Genomic DNA, 20,816 nt, shown 5'->3' on the forward strand with positions numbered 1-20,816 from the left:
TTCCTCAATGAGCATATTATTCCCTTGTATGCTGTGATCTACCTATATCTACATATTTTTAGATCCTTTCATATCAAAATTGATATCTCCTGAGAATTTGATGTATCAAACATAATTTCTACGTTTTTTGAATCTCATTTGACCACTGACAGCTGTCAAAGATGGTTTCACAGATCCAGGGATAATTCACTACATTTCTATTTACAGAAAAGTGGAATAACATGTACTGAAGGTGCCAAAAAAATGTATATAAGTGGACACTTTGGTCAACGTTGCTCAAGCAGTAGTTCGCCATAATCAGAAGTGTCTGGATGCTGATGGTAACCACTTTGAGCACCTCTTGTAATTGCAGAAGTCAAATGTGACTTGTATTCATCTTTTGTTACCAGTGTATATTGAGTATTACAGTTTTAATACAGTTTTCCTTTCTTTAAATGTGAATACATTTTTTTGGCATCCTCTTATATTCAGTGGGGAGAGAAATTCATATTTTTATATAGGTCTTTCAAAATAACTTTTGGATAGGAGTTTCATCTTTTAATTCAAATAAAGTGATAACTCAGTTAATGAATTCCTTGGGATCAAATATATTTTATTACTTAACTATAACACACACACATACACACACACAAACACACACACACCCCTCCTTAAAGTATTTTATAATAGAACTGCTTGTGCTTATGTTTAAATAATCAAACTCTTCCAGTTTTCCTCTATAATGTGTTAATATGAGTTATGTAGAGAAAAGTATGATTGTTTTTAAAATTAGAAGCATGATTTAAATTATAAAGGGATAGTAAGTTGGAAAAATTTTGGACAGAAGGAAGAGTGACCCTTTGTCAGTGACTGTACTTCAGTGTGAGCCCATTTGAAGAGTTAATAAAGGATTATACTTCTTCCTTCATTTCAGATATCATTAACATCCCTGAGTGGGTACAGGACTCAATATAGAATAGCTTTGAAGATGCCATTAGGAGTGGAGTGGAATGAATCCAGGGTCCATATCTATGCCTTGAGTTTTCAAAAAATGGGGATCTTACAGTATTGTACATAGCCAGTACTCATAGGTAGGTGATAAATATGATCTGGGAATCATTACAGAGATCTCTTTTTTCCTATATGGGTATCCAATTGATATTCCACAGTTTTTCAAAAGAATTATTATTTTCTCTTAGCATTGCAAAGTCACCTTTGTGGACCGTATTTGTATGAACCTGTTTCTAAACTATATACGGTTCCATTAGTCTATTTGTTAATATTCATGTGCCAGTATTGCACAGTGTTAGTTACTGTGGTTTTATAATGATTGTAGTGTATGTTCTCTAAATTCTGTTATTCAAGATTCCTTGGCTATACTTGTGTTTTTCACATTTGCTTATAATTTTGTTTTAAATTTTTATAAGCATTTATTTGAGCCAAACTGATGACATATGCTGAGCAGCAAGATTGCAAATCTCCCCATTTGCTTGTAATTGTAGAATCAGCTTGGTGTTTGGTTGGTATCTCATTAAATCTATACATACATTGGGGACTGATTTATGTATTTTCATTAGAGATTCTTTAACTTCTCTCAGTAACATTTCATAGTTTGTTTTTTTTTTTTGAGAGTTATTGCACATTTTTTCTTAAATTTATGTCTGGGTATGTGATGTTTTGATGTTATTTTAATTGGCATCATTTTAAAGTTCTATTCTATTTCTTAGCAATACAATTGAGTTTTGCACATTGATCTTTTTATCTAGTGACCTTGTTAAATTCATTTATAATTCATTATTATTCATGAATTCATTTATTATTTATTATATTGACTCCCAATAATAATAGTGATATAGCTTTATTTCCGATTCTCATACCTATAATTCTTTTGCTATCTTATTGCACTGGCTAGGACCTCCAATTCAATATGGAATAACATGTGCTAGCTGACATCTTTATCTTCCCAATCTCATGGGGAAAACTTTTGATATTCTACCATTAAGTATGTTTGTCATAGTTATTTTTATTATTTTTGTTTATTTATAGTTTTAGATTTTCCATCTCATATAAAGGAACCTCATTTTATTCAGAATTTTAAATGAATGGATGTTGAATTTTATGAAATGCATTTTCTGCAACTGCTAATTATTTAATTTTCTCCTTTATTTTATCATGTAGTGAATTAAATAGAATTATTTTCAAATGTGAATCCAACCATAAATTTCTGATATAAATTCTACTTGGTTATGATATATTGCCCTTTTTATATATCACTAGATTATAATTGCTAGTGTTTTACATCTATTATTTTACATCTATTCTTATGAAATAAATTGGTTTGTAATTTTCCTTTCTTGTAAGGACTTTGTCAGGTTTTGGCCTCATAAAATGTGTTAGGCTGTGTTCCCTTTTTTGTTAATCTCTGGAAGAATTTGTGAAAGATCAGTGTTACTCTTTCCTTAAGTATTTAAAAATATTCACTGATCTGTCCATCTGCGACTAGAGAAATGTTTGTGAGATTTTAATTACATATTCAGATGTGAAAATAATATAGAGATATAATAAACAAAATGTTTTATATACATATAGAAATTATTAAGATTTTTTTATTTGTTGTTATGTTTGTTACTTTTTCAGAAATTCTGTATTTTTCAAGGAATATGAATTTGTCAGATTTTTCTATTTGTTTCTGTGTAGTTTTGAAGGAATTGCACATTTTATATAAAGTTTTAAATTTATTGGAACAAGGTTTTTCATCTCTCTCAATTTTTTTTTTCCAGTGTGTATGGAACCTGTATTCATATTCCACTTTCATTCTCCATATTGGAAATGTCTGTCTTCTTTTTTCTTGATCAGTCTGGCTAGGGTCTTGTCAGTTTTATTAGTCATTTGAAAGAGTACTTTTTAGCCTTTTAGAAAAATCACTGATTTCTTTATCATTGCTTAATCCCTGCATATTTATTATTCTCTTCTTCTAATTTCTTTAGGTTTAATTTGTGTTTCTCCACTTTCCTGAGATGAATGCTTAAATAGTTGATTTTCATCCTTTTTTTGCTAATTATACACTCATGGCTGTAAATTTTCTCACTGCAGCTTTATATGCATCAAATTTTGACGCTTTATTTTTTAAAATTATAATTCTGCTCAAAATATCTTCTAATTTTATTTTGACTTTTTGACCCATGGGTTATTTACAAGTTTATTGCTTAATTTGAGAATATTTCGGGATTCTTCCATTTTGTATTACTGATTTCTAACTTAATTCTGCTTCTGGGTTTGACAATGTAGTTGACATCAGGTTAACCTTTCTACTGAGAGAAATTTAAAACATATGTATGGTACAAATATAGTATTCAGGATTATTTGAACCAAATATGGAACATGGGAGCAAAAGAGAAATATAAGCATGTCATAAATTTCTAGCATTACTTTGGAGATGTTTATGGATTTGCTTACATTCTTGAAGCTAGAGGAAGGAAAAAAAACTTGACCAACACTGCAAAATAAAAGAAAGGAAAAAAATTCAAAAAATAAAAATGAGAAAAAAATAACTTATCACAGTAAGAATAAAGAAAATGTATCAATGATACTTACAGAAGATTTGGTTTTCCTGTGAAAAAACAAATATTCTTACATAGATCAAAAAGGTAAAATTCAAGTTTAAATTACTTACAAGGGTCACACTCAAAAAAGAGGATTTAGATAAAGGAAAAAGACAAATGAAGCAAGTTAAAATAAAAAGAAAGTAGGAATAGCAATATTAATATCACACAACTACTACAAGATAAAATTTATTAAGTGGCAACTAGGGTTATTTTATATTGACAACAATTTTATCCTCTAGAAATACTTAAGAAAAGCAATATGGATTCAATATACAAATCAAAAAGGATTAAAATATAAAGAGAAATATTGAAAACTGAAATTGTAGTGGGAGACTTAGCAAAACTACTAAAACTTGATAGATCTAATAGACAAAAAAATAATATAATTATAGGATAAAGATAAAACAATTGATCAATACGATTTAATACATATATAGAAATACAGAGGTGATTAAAACGTATAAAATGATAGAAATGTACAACCTTATACTAAAAGATTAGAAAATTTGGATGTAATAAATGATTTTCTATGAAAACACAAATTGGAACAACTCAAGAATAGTATAGAAAATCTCATTACTAGTAACAATAGAGGGATTAGAAAAATTTGTCAAAGAAGTAGATCCTTCCATCCTTTTCACCAGACTCTCACATTATTATTATTATTTTAATGTGAGTTTTTCAGATCTACAAGGAACAGATAATACTTAGGCTATGAAATTTTTTTGAGAATATGGAAGAGAAAAGGAAAGCTTCTCAGTTCACTTCTCAAGGCTATTTTAATCACGATTTCAAAATTTGAGGATGGAACGAACACACACACACACACACCACACATTGTAAGACAAACCCATGTATGAATAGAGATGCTAACATTTTCATTAAAATAGTAACAAATGCTCCAGAAGTATATTAAAAAAATAAAATACCAGGACCAAGTAGGGCCTTTTATATGAATTTATATGAATATCAGTACTCGAAACTAAAATATTGGTATTTGTTAAACTTGTCTTATCATAAACCTACAAGAATAAATGAAGAGCCATGTTATAATTAATATGAGGCTTGAATGAGATGGGTGGGTATAGGAGTGTGTGTGTGTGTACACATATATGTTATGGAAAAGCAGTGATAGCCACTATTAATGGAATGTGTCTGTAAATGAGTCATTTGTTATACTGTTATGCAATAATTCTAGTGATCAGTTTAGCAACATGATTTACTACATTTGCATAGAACGTAGTATCTGGTAATTCTACCAGCTTTTCCCTGTCTTTACCCACCTACGTGTACTTACTTTTGTCTTTTTCAGTTTACATCATAGTCCCTCTTTAGAATCTCACTACTGTAGAGATAGATGGTCATCTCCTTTTTCCTGTTTTATTTTAGAACTTGCTTGGCAAACCCCAAACCCTGTTAACTCCGTCTCTCTGCCTCAATTGTACTCTTACAGCTGAACTTGGCTGTAGAAGAACATAGAACCATGCTGACTGAGCTTACTTTATTACATGCGTGATAACCTAACTTAAAATGTGCCCTTAATGCTGCCTCATTTTCCTAGTTCATGCATTCTCTCATTCTGCTAGATGACTATTTTATGCCTCTCCTCTTTCCTTACACTTGGCACACCCCTCCCCCATCCTCACTTAGCAGGTAAACTTGTGTCATAAATACAATGAGAAAAAAGCTTCCACAAGCTCTTCCCCCTATTCATACCACCACACCTGCATCGTTGCTGATACAGTTTCTCTTCTTTCTCACCTTTTACTTAGGTTTAGCATCTGTGACCCTAACACAGACCAGCCACTCCAGCTCCCTATTAAATTGTGTCTCCTCTCAAGGACATTGCTCCAGGAATTTACTCCTTCTTTTCCTGCATTATTACTTTGTCCTCTCTGTATTAGATATTTCCTTCAGCATGCAAATATGCTATAGTATTTATAATCTCAAAACCAAAACACAAAAACCAAAACCTAAAACCCTCTATTGACCTCATTTCCCTGTTTGGCTATGCTCCTCTTTCCCTTTAGCTGTCTCCAGTTCTCCTCCTCTCACTCTCATTGAACCCACTTCAAGGAGGCTTTAGCTCTCTCTACTTCCCTAAAAATGCCCTTGTCAAGGTCAGCACTAATATCCAAGTTGCTAAATCTATTCTTCAGTTCAGAGACCTCATGCTATTGGACTTTGATTATTCCCTCCTTCCAAACAGGTTCTTTGCGTGGCCTTCACAGCTTATGTTCTTCTGGTTTTCCTCCCCAGTGTCCTGGCTCCTTCCTCCTTACATCCCTGGCATCTGAGTGAAGGACATCTGAGTTTTAGGCCTTGATGCTCAGACTTCTCTGTATCCACTCACTTCGCAGGTGATCTCATCGCGTCTTAAAGGCTTTACATGCCATCGGGAAAAATGACTTCCTAATTTTTTCTCTTATCTTGATCTTTCTCCTTGGACTTCAGACTTGCATATCCAACAGCCCACCTGCATCTTCACTGGGATGTTTAATTGGAAAATTAAGCAGTGCATGTCAGAAATCAAAGTTATCATCCTTGTTCTCAAACTTGCTCTTCCTTTGGTCTTTTCCAGCTCAGTAAATAGCAGCTTCTTTCTGCTAGTTACTCAGGCTGAAAACCTTGAAGTTTTTCTTGATTCTGTTTCTCACACTGCACATTTAATCCTAAGAAAGTCTTTATTGCTTCCTTCAAAACATCTTTGGAGTTGGAGCCTTTTCACCACCTTCTCTCGTCCAAGCCACCTCTAGCAATAACCCTCAAACTTATCCCCTTGCTTTAGCTCTTGTGACCTCCTACTCTCCAGTCAGTCTATTTCTGACACTACAGTCAAGTTGATCACATTGAAAGTTGATTCAAAAAACTTATCTCATGGCATTTTATGACCTACAGTAGCCAAAGTCATCCTGTTGGACTATAAGTCCCTATATGATATGCCGCCCTGGCTCCTGATACCTGTTTGACCTACTGTGTTTCCCCAAAATAAGACCTAGCCAGGCAATCAACTCTAATGCGTCTTTTGGAGCAAAAATTAATATAAGACCCGGTATTATTTTACTGTAATATAAGACTGGGTCTTTAATATAATGTAATATAATATATAATATAAGACTGGTTCTTATATTAATTTTTGCTCCAAAAGATGCATTAGAGCAGATTGTCCGGCTAGGTCTTATTTTCGGGGAAACATGGTAATTTTCTACTATTCTGCCCCTTACTCATTCTCTAGCCACACAGGCTTCAGTGATATTCCTTGAACTTTCCAGCAGGCCTTTGCCTTAGGGTTATTGCTCTCCTTCAGGGTTTTGCTGGATTTCACTTTTCAGTGAGACTTTCCCTGAACATCCTTTTTAAAATATCACCTTCACATACCGTGTTTCCCCGAAAGTAAGACCTAGAGGACAATCAGCTCTAATGTGTCTTTTGGAGCAAAAATTAATGTAAGACCCGGTCTTATTTTACTATGATATAAGACCGGGTCTTACATTAATTTTTGCTCTAAAAGATGCATTAGAGCTGATTGTCCAGCTAGGTCTTACTTTCGGGGAAACACGGTGCTCCTTATCCTCCATACATACTTTAATTTTCTTCATAGATTTCTATCACCATGTAACCTATTTATTTTATATATTTTACTTAATTATTTTAACGTAAATTCGGTGACGGCTGGTATTTTTATATCTTTGGTTTACTACTGTATTCCCAGCACCTGGAACAAAGCCTAGAACAAAGTAAGCATTAAAAAAAAAAAAAATTGTTGGATGAGTAAGTGAATGAATGAATGTAGGAAGTCTCTTTGAAATGTGTATGTCACTTGAACCAGCAATTTCATTCCTAATAATTTATTCCAAGTAGATAATTGCTCAGGTGCACAAAGAAACATGTACTGAAGCATTTTTTTTAAGAATGAAAAATGAAATAAGAAATTGGATATTAAATTCATTGTGGTACAACTGTACTGTAGAATGCCATGCATCCATTAAAAGGATGTGGCTTTATTTTATTGGTATGGAAAGCTATATAATTAAGTGAAAAAGACTGCAAAATGTTAATATTGATCATCTCTTGCCGGCAGGACTGTTAGTGATCTTAATTTCATTCCTCATGCTTTTGTGTACTTTCTAAATTTTTTTCTAATTATAACCTATTATTTTATATCAAAAAAATCCACACACACACACACACACACACACACACACACACAAACACACACCCCAAGTTGTCAATTCTTTCACAAGTAGCCGTCAGTCTTCACTCTTTCTGCTTATTCTTCCTATAAGGCACGGATACTTAGCTTGGAGTCCATGAATGGACGTTATGGAGTCTGTGAACCCCTTGTAAAATTTGTAAGCCAAATTTTTTGCACACTTGCATATGAGCATTTTCAGATCATCAAAGTAGTCCAATATGCCCCATGGATCTTCAACCTATGACAGTGTGCTTTTGCTTTCGTTTTTGATAAAATAGAGAAGGCTCATCTTCCTCCAGTCTGCTACTTCTTTGAACCCTTTCTCTCTGGTCTTTCTCTAATTTCCACCTGCCTGGTCAAAACTAAGTTGAGGTAATGAGAGGACCTAGCATTAACTAGGTACTTCCCTTTTATCCAGTGACTTATTTCAACTCCTTAGCTCTCGTGGATAGCCTTGTGCTGTAGAGTATCCACTTATTATCAGTGCTTTATCATAGCTGTTCTTACCTTATTGTAAACTCAGCTGTGTGGGATAATAAGATGGAAACATTGTTTTCAAGTGATCATGTTGTATGCCAGAACTTCAATCATGAATTAATTCCATTTGCTACTGATCTTTCCCCTTGGTGATATAATTTTGGCCCCTAGCTATATTATTAATGAAGACGCTTTGTTATCCTCACAAATCTAGCTACATTCCTCTTCTTCCAGCAAGACTTTTATAATAGTATTATTATTATTAGTTTTGAAATGGCCAAACTTAATTTTCACTTAATAATGTGTTTATCATTGGGCATCTCTCAGCCTCCGTGTTACTTGGCCTTGTTCATTGCCATATTCTCAGTGCTCATAGTAAGTATTTGCTGTAACAAATGAACGAATAAATCACAATTTAGAAAACCCTCTTTCATTTATACTTGAACATAAGGAAGGTCTTTGTTTTATAAAAAATGCTCTCAGACAGTCATGAACTGTTGGTCACTGAATATATTCAAGCAAACTGGATGACTAATTGATGGGAATATCACAGAGATTCAACCATTGTTATTTGAATAGATTCTCATTTAAATTACTTTGTGTTTGAGATGCATGCTTGTTTCAGTTAAAATTCACCCTGAAGATTTGCTGATGTTTAAATAGCATGCATAAATATGTCATAGGAAGTATAAATCATAATCGTAACGTGTATGGAATGCTTACTCTTTATCAGAAACTGTGCAACGTAAGCACTTATGTCTCTTAATTCATTGAATTATTAAAATGATCATATTAGGTTACAGCTCTTATTACCCCTATTTGATAAGGGAGGAAACTTGGAGAAGATTTTTAACTTGCCAGGTTAGTAAACTGTGGAGACAGGATGAAGGCTCAGGCCTCTTAGATTGCTGGATTATACTGCCTTGATGATGACAAAATACCATTTAAAAACAAGCAAAAAAATTAACCAAAACAGAATCAATATAGTTCCAATGAGGGATGCCAAAAAATATGTTCTGGCACCCCCACTCTCCCATCTCCCTCAACATCTGAGGGAATCATTGGAAGTGGCAAGGTGAAACAGCCAATTTTCTGTAACAAATGAACAAATGCACCTAATACACTAATTTTGGCAATAGCACTGGACTTCACTTTCCATTGGCTATGCTGGAGCCCTCATAATACTAATGTTGTCAACTAATTCTTGCACTTAAAAATGTATTCAAATCGCTTGGTATTCACAGAATTGCTGCTAAGAAGCTGGACTTCATAAATGATGCCTGACTGGGATTATTAACAAATAATACAAATAGTTACCATTTATTGAGTTCTTATTATGTTTCAGACACCCTGCTTTATATGGATTATCACTTTGAGTTCTCATTTACAGATGAGGAAACCAACACAATGAGAGGTCGGGTCATAGCTAGTAGTGAGAGGCTGTGCTGGGTTTTCAATTCCAAAGCCCGTGGACGCAATTCCTTTGCAATTGTGTCATCCATGAACTACACTAATATATTTGGCACTAGAAGTGCATATGGCTTTTCTTCAGGTGACTAATTTACATTTGACTTGTAGCTTAATATACTGAAATGAGCTGATCTTTTTTCTACTTAGGTTTAATTTAAGGCAGCAGAAAAATAATTATTTCATATTGTGTGCAATCTTTTTGTCTTTGAGATGTGACCTGATTTTTATCCTTTGATCCTGAGTTATAAAGGAGGTTGTTAAAATGAATGATGTCCTGCCACTGTTGCCTACTTCTCTGAAGCCTAATTTTAAGTTAGTTTATATTTCTGCCAATGCAAAAAATGTTTAAGTAACAAGGCCATAAATTATTACAAAGGGTGAGTTTAATTTCTGATTTTAATTACCTCTCAAAACTATGAATAAATCCAGAAGACATGATATGTTTAAGTGTGACAAATTATCTTCTTGGGATCTAAAGTGTCATTTTTAAATTACGGTAGTAAATGTTCATTAACAATAAAAAGGAAAATATTATATTGGTGCAAATGTAATTACGGTTTTTGCAATTATTTTTAACCTTTTAAATTGTAATTACTTTTGCACCAACCTAATAAAGAACAATAAAGAAAGGTTAAAAAATTATAGTTCTATAACTCCATCGCTTTTAAAAATGTTGATATGTTTTATGCCAATAACGTATTTTCCCTATGTCGCAGTGGTGATGTATCAGTTAGGGTTCTTGGTTGTAAAGTAACTGGAGGTAGTGGATGGAAGGGCAGGTTACAGAACTGATGGGAGCCTGGAGCACCAGAATTTGGAAGAGGCAATAACCAAAGGCAGCCTATCCTGTTGGACCAGCAAACAGGAAGCAGGATGAAAAGTAACCTTAACATAAGTGACTGGGATGCTGTAGCACAGAGCACAATGCAGGTTCCTCTTCCCTCCCTTCCTTGCTATGCTCCATCAAGATTCGGATTCTCCTAAAGTGTGTCTGATTGCTAGGGTGTGTCATGGACCTGCCCCTGGCTGTGCCCTGGGAAGGAAGAGGGAGAATTTGACCTCTTTGTTTTTAAAAATGAGAAAGACAGCTAATGTACTATCTTTACTGAGTGTTTTGTATGTGGCAGTTGCAATGTTCTGAGTGCTGTCTTAAATTAACTCTCAAATCCTCACAGGAGTCCTTTGAGACAAGCACAACTCATATCCCCATTTTATAGTTGAATAACCAGATGAGGCACAGAGAGGTGAAGTGGCTTCCCACTGCTCAGAGGGGTACCCGGCTGTGAATGTTCAGGTTTTAGGGTGTGAGCGGTTAACCTCTCTGCTCTGTTGGGCCTCGAGGGGATGGGGGGAGGGTAGCAAGGCCCACCTCCCACTGACACGACACCCAGTGGGGTCAGTAGAGTTGGGGAAATGGATATAACTATTACTAGAAAAATGATTCATTAAAATAGACGCAATGTTCATTACAGATAGTTTTAAAATTATAATTATGTAATAGTCATATTTTTCTCTAATTTCATGTCTCCATACCAGTTTGTACATCTTAATACCATGTTTCCCTGAAAATAAGACTTAACCGGAGCATCAGCTCTAATGCGTCTTTTGGAGCAAAAATTTATATAAGACCCAGTCTTATTTTAATATAAGACCTGATATAATATAATATAATATAATATAATATAATATAATATAATACCTGGTCTTATATTAATTTTTGCTCCAAAAGACGTATTAGAGCTAATGGTCCGGCTAGATCTTATTTTTGGGGAAACACGGTAGTGACTGGTTTTGAAGATATGGATCAACTCCTTTCAACCAATTTTCCCTTATTTTAATGAGAGCTAATATTTATTGAATACTAACCATGTGCCAGACAAACTTCTAAGTGTTTCATATCATTATTTATTTTTCTCTTCACTAAATGTTTTTTTTATATTGTGTATCTATTTCATGTAAGAGAATGATGCTAATGAAAATGTAACTTTTGATCAAATATTTAACTTCTGAAAGTTTGTTTTTGTTTGTTGAGCATAGTGTCAGCCTCATTGTTATTAAAGGCTACTTAAATAACAAAAGATCAGGACATCAATACAGGTGCCATTTCTAATAATACCTAGAGGAGGACAGCAATAATAGGATTTTTGCCTCGATGTGTTAAGAACTGACAGTTATATAACAATGGGGCAGTGTATTTTCTGATGTTATTTTTTAAACAACACAAACACCTCTATTATAGAATTCACTAGTTGAATTGATTAAATAATGAATATTTGTTATCAATAATAATACAGAAAGAATTCTCTCGGTGGTTCTAGAGCAAAAAATTACCAAGTTGGCATTTTATTCTTAATAAGTTCTAAACATGACTTATATTCTTGACTATTTTTTAATCTTAAAGTAGAATTTTTCTATATTTTACATTAAAGAAGTAATATATAATTAATGAAGAAAATTCAAGGATATAAAAATATATGAACGGTTTTTCACATCCGTTCCCCTAATTGTATTCCTCTGAGGTAACTATTAACATGTATCCTTCTTGATCTTTTTTGTCTAAAAGGATCACATGTATACACACACATACACACAGAGTTTTGTCAAGCAAAATGGGATTCTATAGAGGGTTTTTTTTGTTTACTTAATAGTAAACTATGACATTGTTTCTTGTCCTAACCCATTCTTTTGTAGAGTGGCATAGTGTTCCAGGATGTGGATGTATCATAATTCCTCTATGAGTGGATAGTTGGTATTTTATCAGATTTTCACTATTTTAAATAAATCTGCAGTCAGCACCTTCTGCATATGTCTTTGCTGATTTTTGTGCTGCTATTTTGTAAGATAGATTTTTAGATTTGGAATTGTTGATTTAAAGAGTATGCACATTTAATGTGTTGATAGTTTTACCAAACTGCCTTTTATGAAGTCGCTGTCAATTTATTTTGCCACAAATAGGGTATCAGAGCGCTTCTTTTTCCCACATTCTTATTGACACTGGATATTATTAATCATTTTGATTATTGCTAACCTGATTGGTGAATCCATTAGGTTGCTTTTTCTGATTGATTTGTAGATGCTCTTCATGTATTGTGGACATTAACTTCTGATTTATCATATGTTTAATCTTGCACAATGTCATTTATTGTTTAATTTTATTTATAGCATTTTTCCTGTTGAGAAATTTTTAAATTTTATGTAGTTAAAAGGTAGTTAATCTATTTTACCTCTGGTTTCTGTTTTATTCAAATTTCTCCTCTCTTTCAATTATGATTAATTTCCTTCTACAGGTTATTCACAGCAGCATACAAATTACATGTTTTTACCAATTAAAATAAAGAAAAAACTACCTTTACTATGCGTCTTTCAGCAGCTACCTTCCCATTTCTCCCAAAGTGTCTGTACTTGTTATCTCATTTCTTTCTGCCCAGTCTCCCTTGAGCCTATTTCAAGACTTTATTTTCTATAAAGTTTTCTGAAATAGCATTGGGGTCACTAGATACCTCCATTTTGCTAAATCCAGTGGTTAAATCTTTATCTTACTTGACCTATTAGCAACAGTTGATATATAGTTCATAACTCCCTTTCCCTTGAGACATCTTCTTTATCACTAGGCCTTTGGGATACCACTATGACATTTTTCTCCTCTAATGTCCCCAGCCATACTTATTGGTTTCCTTTGCTGGTTCCTTCTCAAGATGTTAAAGTGTCCTTTCTTCTAGAATAATTCCCTAGGTAATCCCTATGCCTGTATGATTTTCAATACACTCTATACGCCTTTGACTCCCAAATTCCTATCTTTATTATGGATCTGTCTCCATCTAAGACTCCACCTAAGATTTAGCCTCCTTTCTACATGTCCTCTTGAGTGTTTGTTAGATAACATATCTAAGTTTAGAACTTGATTGAAATTATTTCAGTTTTTCTTCATTTGAGAATGTCTTGATTTCTTTTTCATTTCTGAGAATATTTTTGCTGGGTATAGGATTCTTGGATGACATGTTTTTCTTTCATTACCTGAAAAATATTGTGCCACTGCCTTCCAATTTCCATTGTTTTCACTGAGAAGTCCACTACGTTCTAATTGTTTTCCCCTATACATAATGTGTTGAATTTTTTTCTGGCTGCTTTCAATATTTCTTTTCTTTAGAATTTTAATTATGATGAATATTTCTTAAAGTTTATCTTGTTTGAGGTTTTCTTAGATTCTTGAATCTGTGAGTTTATGTCTCTTGCCAGATTTAGGAAGTTTTCAGCCATTATTTCTTCAAGTTCTTTTTTAGCCCACCCTTTCTGCTCTTTCATGGAGTCTAATTATGCAAATTTAGATATTTTATTATAATATCACAGGTCTCTGAGATTTTGTTCATTTTTTTTAGTCTATTTTCTTTATTGCTAAGGTTGGGTAATTTTTGTTTTACCTTCCAGTTAACTGATTCTTTTCTTGGTCCCGTCCATTCTATTACTTAACCTATCCTTTGAGATTTTTATTTGTTATTGTATTTTTCAGTTCTAAAACTTCATTGGTTCTTCAATTTCTTTACTAAAGCTTCCTGTTTTTTTATTTGTTTCAAGTGTGTTCAAATATGTTTGTAATTGCTTGTTTTTAATCAATGCTTCTTTAAATTTTTATTAGGTAATTCTAACATCCTGTCCTCTGGTGTTGATATCTTTTGATTGCCTTTGTTCATTAAATTCAAGCTCTTTTTGGTTCTTGGTATGGCATATGATTTTTGATTTAAACTTGGATATGTTTATGTCATGTTAAGAGACTAGAATCTTATTTAAACTCCCTGTTTTATCTAGTTTTCTCTGATACTTCTCTGGCAGGGGTGGGGAGGGTGACTTCTTGTTATTTCCAGATCAAGGTAGAAGTCAAGGTTCCCCAGTGGGCCTCCTGTTGACAATTAAAGGGGAGCTTTTATTATTTCTGGGTGGGAGTGAAAGTTCCATGTCCCCACATGGTCTTTACTGACACTGTGGTAGGGATGGTCTCATAACTGCTTCGTGGTGGTGAAAGTCTTACTCTCCACTAAGCTTCCTCTGATACCATCCCAGTGTGTGTTGTTGTCAGTTAAGGATGGAAGACCAAGCTCATACATTGGTGTTTTATTTAGCTGGCCAACACTTTCTTTTTTTTCCTTAATGACTTTGATCTTTAGACGTTACAGAGAGGATCCCAAGACTGTAGTCAGGGCAGCTAATATATCATTCTTATTACTGGCTAGCAGTGGTAAAAGTCTTGATTCTCTACATCTCCTTCCCTGTCACCACCCTAGTGGATGTGTTGGATTTCTGCCCAAAGAGGATAGAAATCTAGTCTCCCCACTTAGCCTTTGCTGGCACAGTTTTTTTTTTTTTTTTCCTGTGGTGTTTGACTGAAATAGAGTGGTTATTCTCTGAAAGTTTTTGTCTTGGTAGTCTTCCCCTTTGTTGATACTTTGGCTAGAAAAAGTAGGCTTTTGTTGGGGCTTTTTTTTTTGTGTCTGCATTTATTAATTCTTCAGGTTGCTGGCTCTTCAGCTCCAAGTCTGGGTATATGAGGTGAAAAGAAAACTCAGGAGACTCACCCCTGCGTTGTTCCTTGAGTCGTGAGGTCCCTTGCTGGCCTGTGGTGTTTGACTGAAATAGAGTGGTTATTCTCTGAAAGTTTTTGTCTTGGTAGTCTTCCCCTTTGTTGATACTTTGGCTAGAAAAAGTAGGCTTTTGTTGGGGCTTTTTTTTTTGTGTCTGCATTTATTAATTCTTCAGGTTGCTGGCTCTTCAGCTCCAAGTCTGGGTATATGAGGTGAAAAGAAAACTCAGGAGACTCACCCCTGCGTTGTTCCTTGAGTCGTGAGGTCCCTTGCTGGTTTTTTTTTTTTTTTTTCCTTCATCTTTCAGACTTTTCTTATGTTTGTTTTATAATATAATGTCTAGTCATACTTAGTGGGAGAAATAGGGAAAGCATATCTACTCATTGTTCTGGAGACAGAGGTCATATCAGTCGTTTCTGAACTTTATTTTCCACGGTTTCCATATGACTCTTCTTCTCTGTGCAGGTACCTGGAACTAGAAAGCAGTGGCCACCGGAATGAAGTCAGACTGCATTACCGCTCAGGCAGTCACCACCCTCACACGGAAGTGTTTCCTTACATTTTGGCTGATGACAAGTGGCACAAGCTCTCCTTAGCCATCAGTGCCTCCCATTTGATTTTACACATTGACTGCAATAAGTAAGTGAAATGTTCTCAGTTCAGGACATGAAAATTCTAAGAGATGACTGTGAACTCACATTACTTATCTGGTATTTCTGTTTTGCAGAATATATGAAAGAGTGGTGGAAAAGCCCTCCACAGACTTGCCTCTGGGCACAACATTTTGGCTGGGACAGAGAAATAATGCACATGGATACTTTAAGGTATCTTTTGGCAAAAGTCTGAGTGCAACGTGTAAATACAAATGCTTTCTAATGAGTTTAGAAAAGTACATTTTGCTTTTTATGGTGTAAAACAAAATGATTTGTATAGTTTTTTCTATTTTGTTTTTGTACATTGGTGTTTTATTTAGCTGGCCAACACTTTCTCTTTTTTCCCTAATGACTTTGATCTTTAGACGTTACAGAGATGATCACAAGGCTGCAGTCAGGGCAGCTAATATATCATTCTTGAAATGTGGCATTCAAAGTAATAAAAGTCTAAAATGTTAGTATACAAATAAACTCTCCACTACTGCAATATAAACTTTGATGATACTTTCACAGGGTTGTTAATAATAAGGGATTGAAAGAATATTCATTATTCATGGTCTCCTTTTACTCTAGAAAGTGAGAAAGGAATACATGTATGTGCACAAATCTAGCAAAACTAAAAAAGCAGTCACAATTTATATCTTCTTCTTTAGTGTCTACTTAGATATACAGTTTGTAGAATTTCATCATTGTAGGGGATATAAAAGACAGCCCACTTAACTTTCTGTGTTTAAAAGATAAAGAGATAAAGTCCAGAAAATCGCTTGACTACAAGCCCATAAATATAATCATTTTTACCCCAGTGACTCTGACAGTACCAGGAATACAATAGTGGCTTGGCAAATGATTGTTAAATAAAAGAATTATAGGTGATGTATTCAACACATGGATTTTTAGGTAGAGTAGATACTGGTAACTTTTAAAGTGTGTTCTAAGCAAGGTTTATAATCCTGGAAAGGGGTATTTAAAACTTACTTAAACATTATCTGTTATCTGGAAGCCAAGTGCTTTTAGTATGTTATTCCATTCTAAATCTAGTCTTTCTGGCCCTGGTGTGGAGTCTTTTCTTCCTATTTTACATGTGTATAAACCTGCTCCTAGAGGTTAAGTACCTTCTCCAAAGCTAGTCATGGGGAATTGATCCGATTATTGCAAATCCTAGGAAATCAATGTTCTTTTCCCATGTAAGGGATGGCAAATTTGTGCTGTGGGTGCCAAGTTTCTTCTCTATTTAATTATGACAGGCTTTCCCTTAGAGCCTAGATGTGGCTTCAGAATCCATTTCATACATGAATTATGTGTAGTCCTCTAGGGATCATTCTTTTTATTGTAGGCTGTGAATGCTGCCCACTGGAGTTGTGCAGTACACAAGATGTGCATAACTGTACATGGTAACCTCGTTTTTATATTGCTGCTTCCAAGTGATAGGAGTATGTATCCAAGTTGCCTCCTTAATCTAAACCCAAACAAACAGCAGATCCAGCAATTACCACTCAGTATACTTAGATATTTATCATTTACATTGACACTATTAATCAGTTTAAACGTGTGGGACATGTATAGGCCAACATTTGGTGATTCTTTGTAAGTACATTCAAAATTGTCTTGATAATATATTGAAGCTGTCACCCCTGTCATCAGACATTCTGTTTGCATTTTTCAAAGGTATAACGTGATATATTAATTAAAGAAAATATATAAAGTTGATGAAGGAAGAGAGAAGAGTGGTGGATGAAAGGAACAGCTGGAGTATGTCTGATGAGGTCATTTCTGAGCTATCATTTGGCCTTTGCTTTAAGAGCCTCATAAGCTGGAAGCTAATTATACCTTCATGACTAAGGATGCATGTAAATTTTGCCTATAAACATGTGATATGATATGGCCCTCTCTGTAAAATGGATTATTTCCAGATGGCATTTTTAAAAATTTAATCCTAAACTTTCTGTACTTTCTTACTTGTCACTAAGTAATCCAGCAATCCAGTCTTGGGCAGCTGTTTAATAAATCTATTGTCCTTTTTGAGTGGAGTAATTAGCTTTAAAAGATTCAACTGAAAAGTGAGAAATGTGAGCATTGCTTTCTTGACTCAGTTTTTCTATTCTTTTCTTTTGATGATTGCAATTCGTTTAACATTGGTATCAGTTTCACTGTTGCTGAAACCAGAAGTGATTTTCAGGTTGATTTTTAAAGGTCATTTTCAAGTTCTACTTCATTGGCTAACTAAAAATAACTTCTCAAAACAACATAACTATTGCCTCTTAATTATATCTTGACATTTAATCTTAAGGCTTTAAAAATATTATCAATAAGAAAGTACATGGGTAACCATGTGTTATGCCTGATGTATTTCTTACCCTTTGTTTTGAAGTCAGAACAGTGTATTCAAAAAGATTTTACTCAGGGATTTTGGTAAGTCTATCCTGGCACGTTTTCCTTCATGAACTTGACTGCTGAACATGACTTGGATAGATGAGAGTAATGCTTTCTTTTTTATTTTAATTTTTCACACATAGGGTATAATGCAAGATGTGCAATTACTTGTCATGCCCCAAGGATTTATTGTTCAGTGTCCAGATCTTAATCGCAGTAAGTCCATTACTTTTTGCACTATATGATGAAAAGTGTGCTTCTTGCTTAATTTTGTCCAGAATGTCAGTTTGAAATTGGAGTTCCTATATATGAGTTGTAGCATAGACTTAACCAGATTAAACCACTTATAAATACAACTTGACAAACGTTGTGTTTGTAATTTCAGCCTGTCCAACTTGTAATGACTTCCATGGACTTGTGCAGAAAATCATGGAGCTGCAGGACATTTTAGCCAAAACATCAGCCAAGGTAAAAGCTACTTAGAAATACAGTGTGGGGAGCTCAGAAATCTGTGAGGTTCCTTACAATTCCTTTTATAACCACAGATGTTCACCTTTGAGACTTTTCTTATACTGTACTCTTTGCTAGGGCAAAATCTAAATCTAAATCTAAATCCCTGACCAAGGAAAGGGCTTATAAATATTCAAACCCTGGCCATCTGTATAACAAATGATTCAGTAAATCAGGAGTGACACAGATTAGCTGGTTTTTACATTGCTTACTGTAACAAGATTTATTTAATATTTATTTTATTGAGTTTTTCCTTATAAGGAAGGAGACGACAAGATATTGTAAAGAATATGGACACTAGGATTATTTCAAGGAAATGGTCCCACAAATGCTTTCTACCACTATGGTACAGTTGTAGGATAATTCACTGTCTTAAGCATGTATCAAGTTTACCTACAATTTCATCAGACTGTTGTCATTCTGCATAGTAGTTACTGATAACCTGAAAATTATGTCATACATGGATAATTTGTTTCTGCCAAATATAAATTCTAAAATTTACGTTTGCACTTGAGTAAATATATTTGTGAAGTTAAGCATTTTTAAAAATGGAAAGTGCTTCTCTGTATTGTGGGTGATTCTATTTTGACTTACCCTTTACTTATATATTATAAATTTTGCTTTTCTTTCCAAAGGTACGGAGCAAATTTACAAAAAGAAGAGGGGAAAAATCCTTTCTTTTGAATTAAAGGCTTAAATATATTTATAACAAATATTTGATGGGTATAGCCATTATTACTGCCATACACTAAAAAAATCAGACTCCTACTGGAGTATTTTGCATTTCTGTGTTGCTGCAATGATGAACAATATGAACTCCTTCCTTTGTGCCACAGCTGTCTCGAGCTGAACAGCGAATGAATAGATTGGATCAGTGCTATTGTGAAAGGACATGCACCATGAAGGGTACCACCTACCGAGAATTTGAGTCCTGGACAGACGGTTGTAAGAACTGCACATGCCTGGTATGGCTTTCACTGGAGTTCAGACCAAGGGAACGCAGATGCTGCCCGACCCCACCCCCCCATCTTTAAAAATTGATTGAAATAATGTAATCATGAAAGTTTCAAGACCCATTTCCTCAAGACACAACACTTAAGTGCCACCAAACCTGGTCAAATCTAAAGAACTGTGTGTTACTTTATTAAAGACACTCTGTAGCTTATGAAGATGATAGTGGTTTAGGAATGCCATAAAATTTAATTTAATGGTACACACATGGAGTTAGTGATTAAAATTGGGTTAGTAAGGTGATACTCAAAGTATTCTCTCCTGTTATCCTTAACATTTCCAGGGGTTTCCCCCTCATGTGTTTATTAATATATTTTAATAAAACTAAGTTAAATTCAGCAGAAAATATTGTGACCAGATTGGTCCAATATAAACAAATAATGGAGTCTAAATAAATAAGATAATCTTTAAAAGTTTACTGGTAGAATACAAATTCTAGAGTTTCAATAAATATGATTTTTCTAATTGCTCACTAATAAAGTAGAATATTTAGTTCATTATTACTTCAGAAACATATGTTCAATTTCAAAGAAATGTTCACAACAGGTTTGGTTTTAAACTTTTAAATTCCACATAAATTCATCTGTTAAAACTGGTAGACTGGAGAGAAATTAGAAGTCTATGTAAATTAGTTTAAAAAAATTTCCCTAGTTCAAGACTATACAAAAGCAAAACATCATGAATGTAAAAAAGTCAAGGTAGCTCTGAAATAACTTGTGTGAGCATGCATTATATTATTTCTATTTAGGAACATTTGTGTTCCTCCCAAAATTATAGCACTTTACAAATACAGTAAAGCCTTCCCAACGTGTTAACTGGGGGTCAAAAATCCAACTACGTAAAATACGAGATATGGTGTAGAGAGGTCAATCAAATGACGAGAAAAGTAGCTAGCAACCTGGGAATTCTGGATGACACCAAGGAATCAAATTCTTTGTCTTCCTGTTTGCAGCTTGGTGTTTCTTGTGGTGAT

General features: G+C 34.1%; 1 protein-coding gene across 3 annotated transcripts in view; it reads left to right on the forward strand.

Annotated features, from left to right (window-relative positions):
* The window catches only part of NELL2 (neural EGFL like 2), a 316,189-nt gene that overhangs the window by 63,751 nt on the left and 231,622 nt on the right, over nucleotides 1–20,816 (forward strand). For all 3 annotated transcript variants that reach the window (XM_019748417.2, XM_074325809.1, XM_019748418.2), the window contains exons 5-9: nucleotides 15,765–15,938; nucleotides 16,027–16,123; nucleotides 18,466–18,538; nucleotides 18,708–18,790; nucleotides 19,669–19,797. In XM_019748417.2, the coding sequence (XP_019603976.2) occupies nucleotides 15,765–15,938; nucleotides 16,027–16,123; nucleotides 18,466–18,538; nucleotides 18,708–18,790; nucleotides 19,669–19,797 (556 nt within the window). The remainder of the gene's footprint in view (nucleotides 1–15,764; nucleotides 15,939–16,026; nucleotides 16,124–18,465; nucleotides 18,539–18,707; nucleotides 18,791–19,668; nucleotides 19,798–20,816) is intronic.

Source organism: Rhinolophus sinicus, linkage group LG02 (assembly GCF_036562045.2).
Source record: "Rhinolophus sinicus isolate RSC01 linkage group LG02, ASM3656204v1, whole genome shotgun sequence".
Classification (NCBI taxonomy): domain Eukaryota; kingdom Metazoa; phylum Chordata; class Mammalia; order Chiroptera; family Rhinolophidae; genus Rhinolophus; species Rhinolophus sinicus.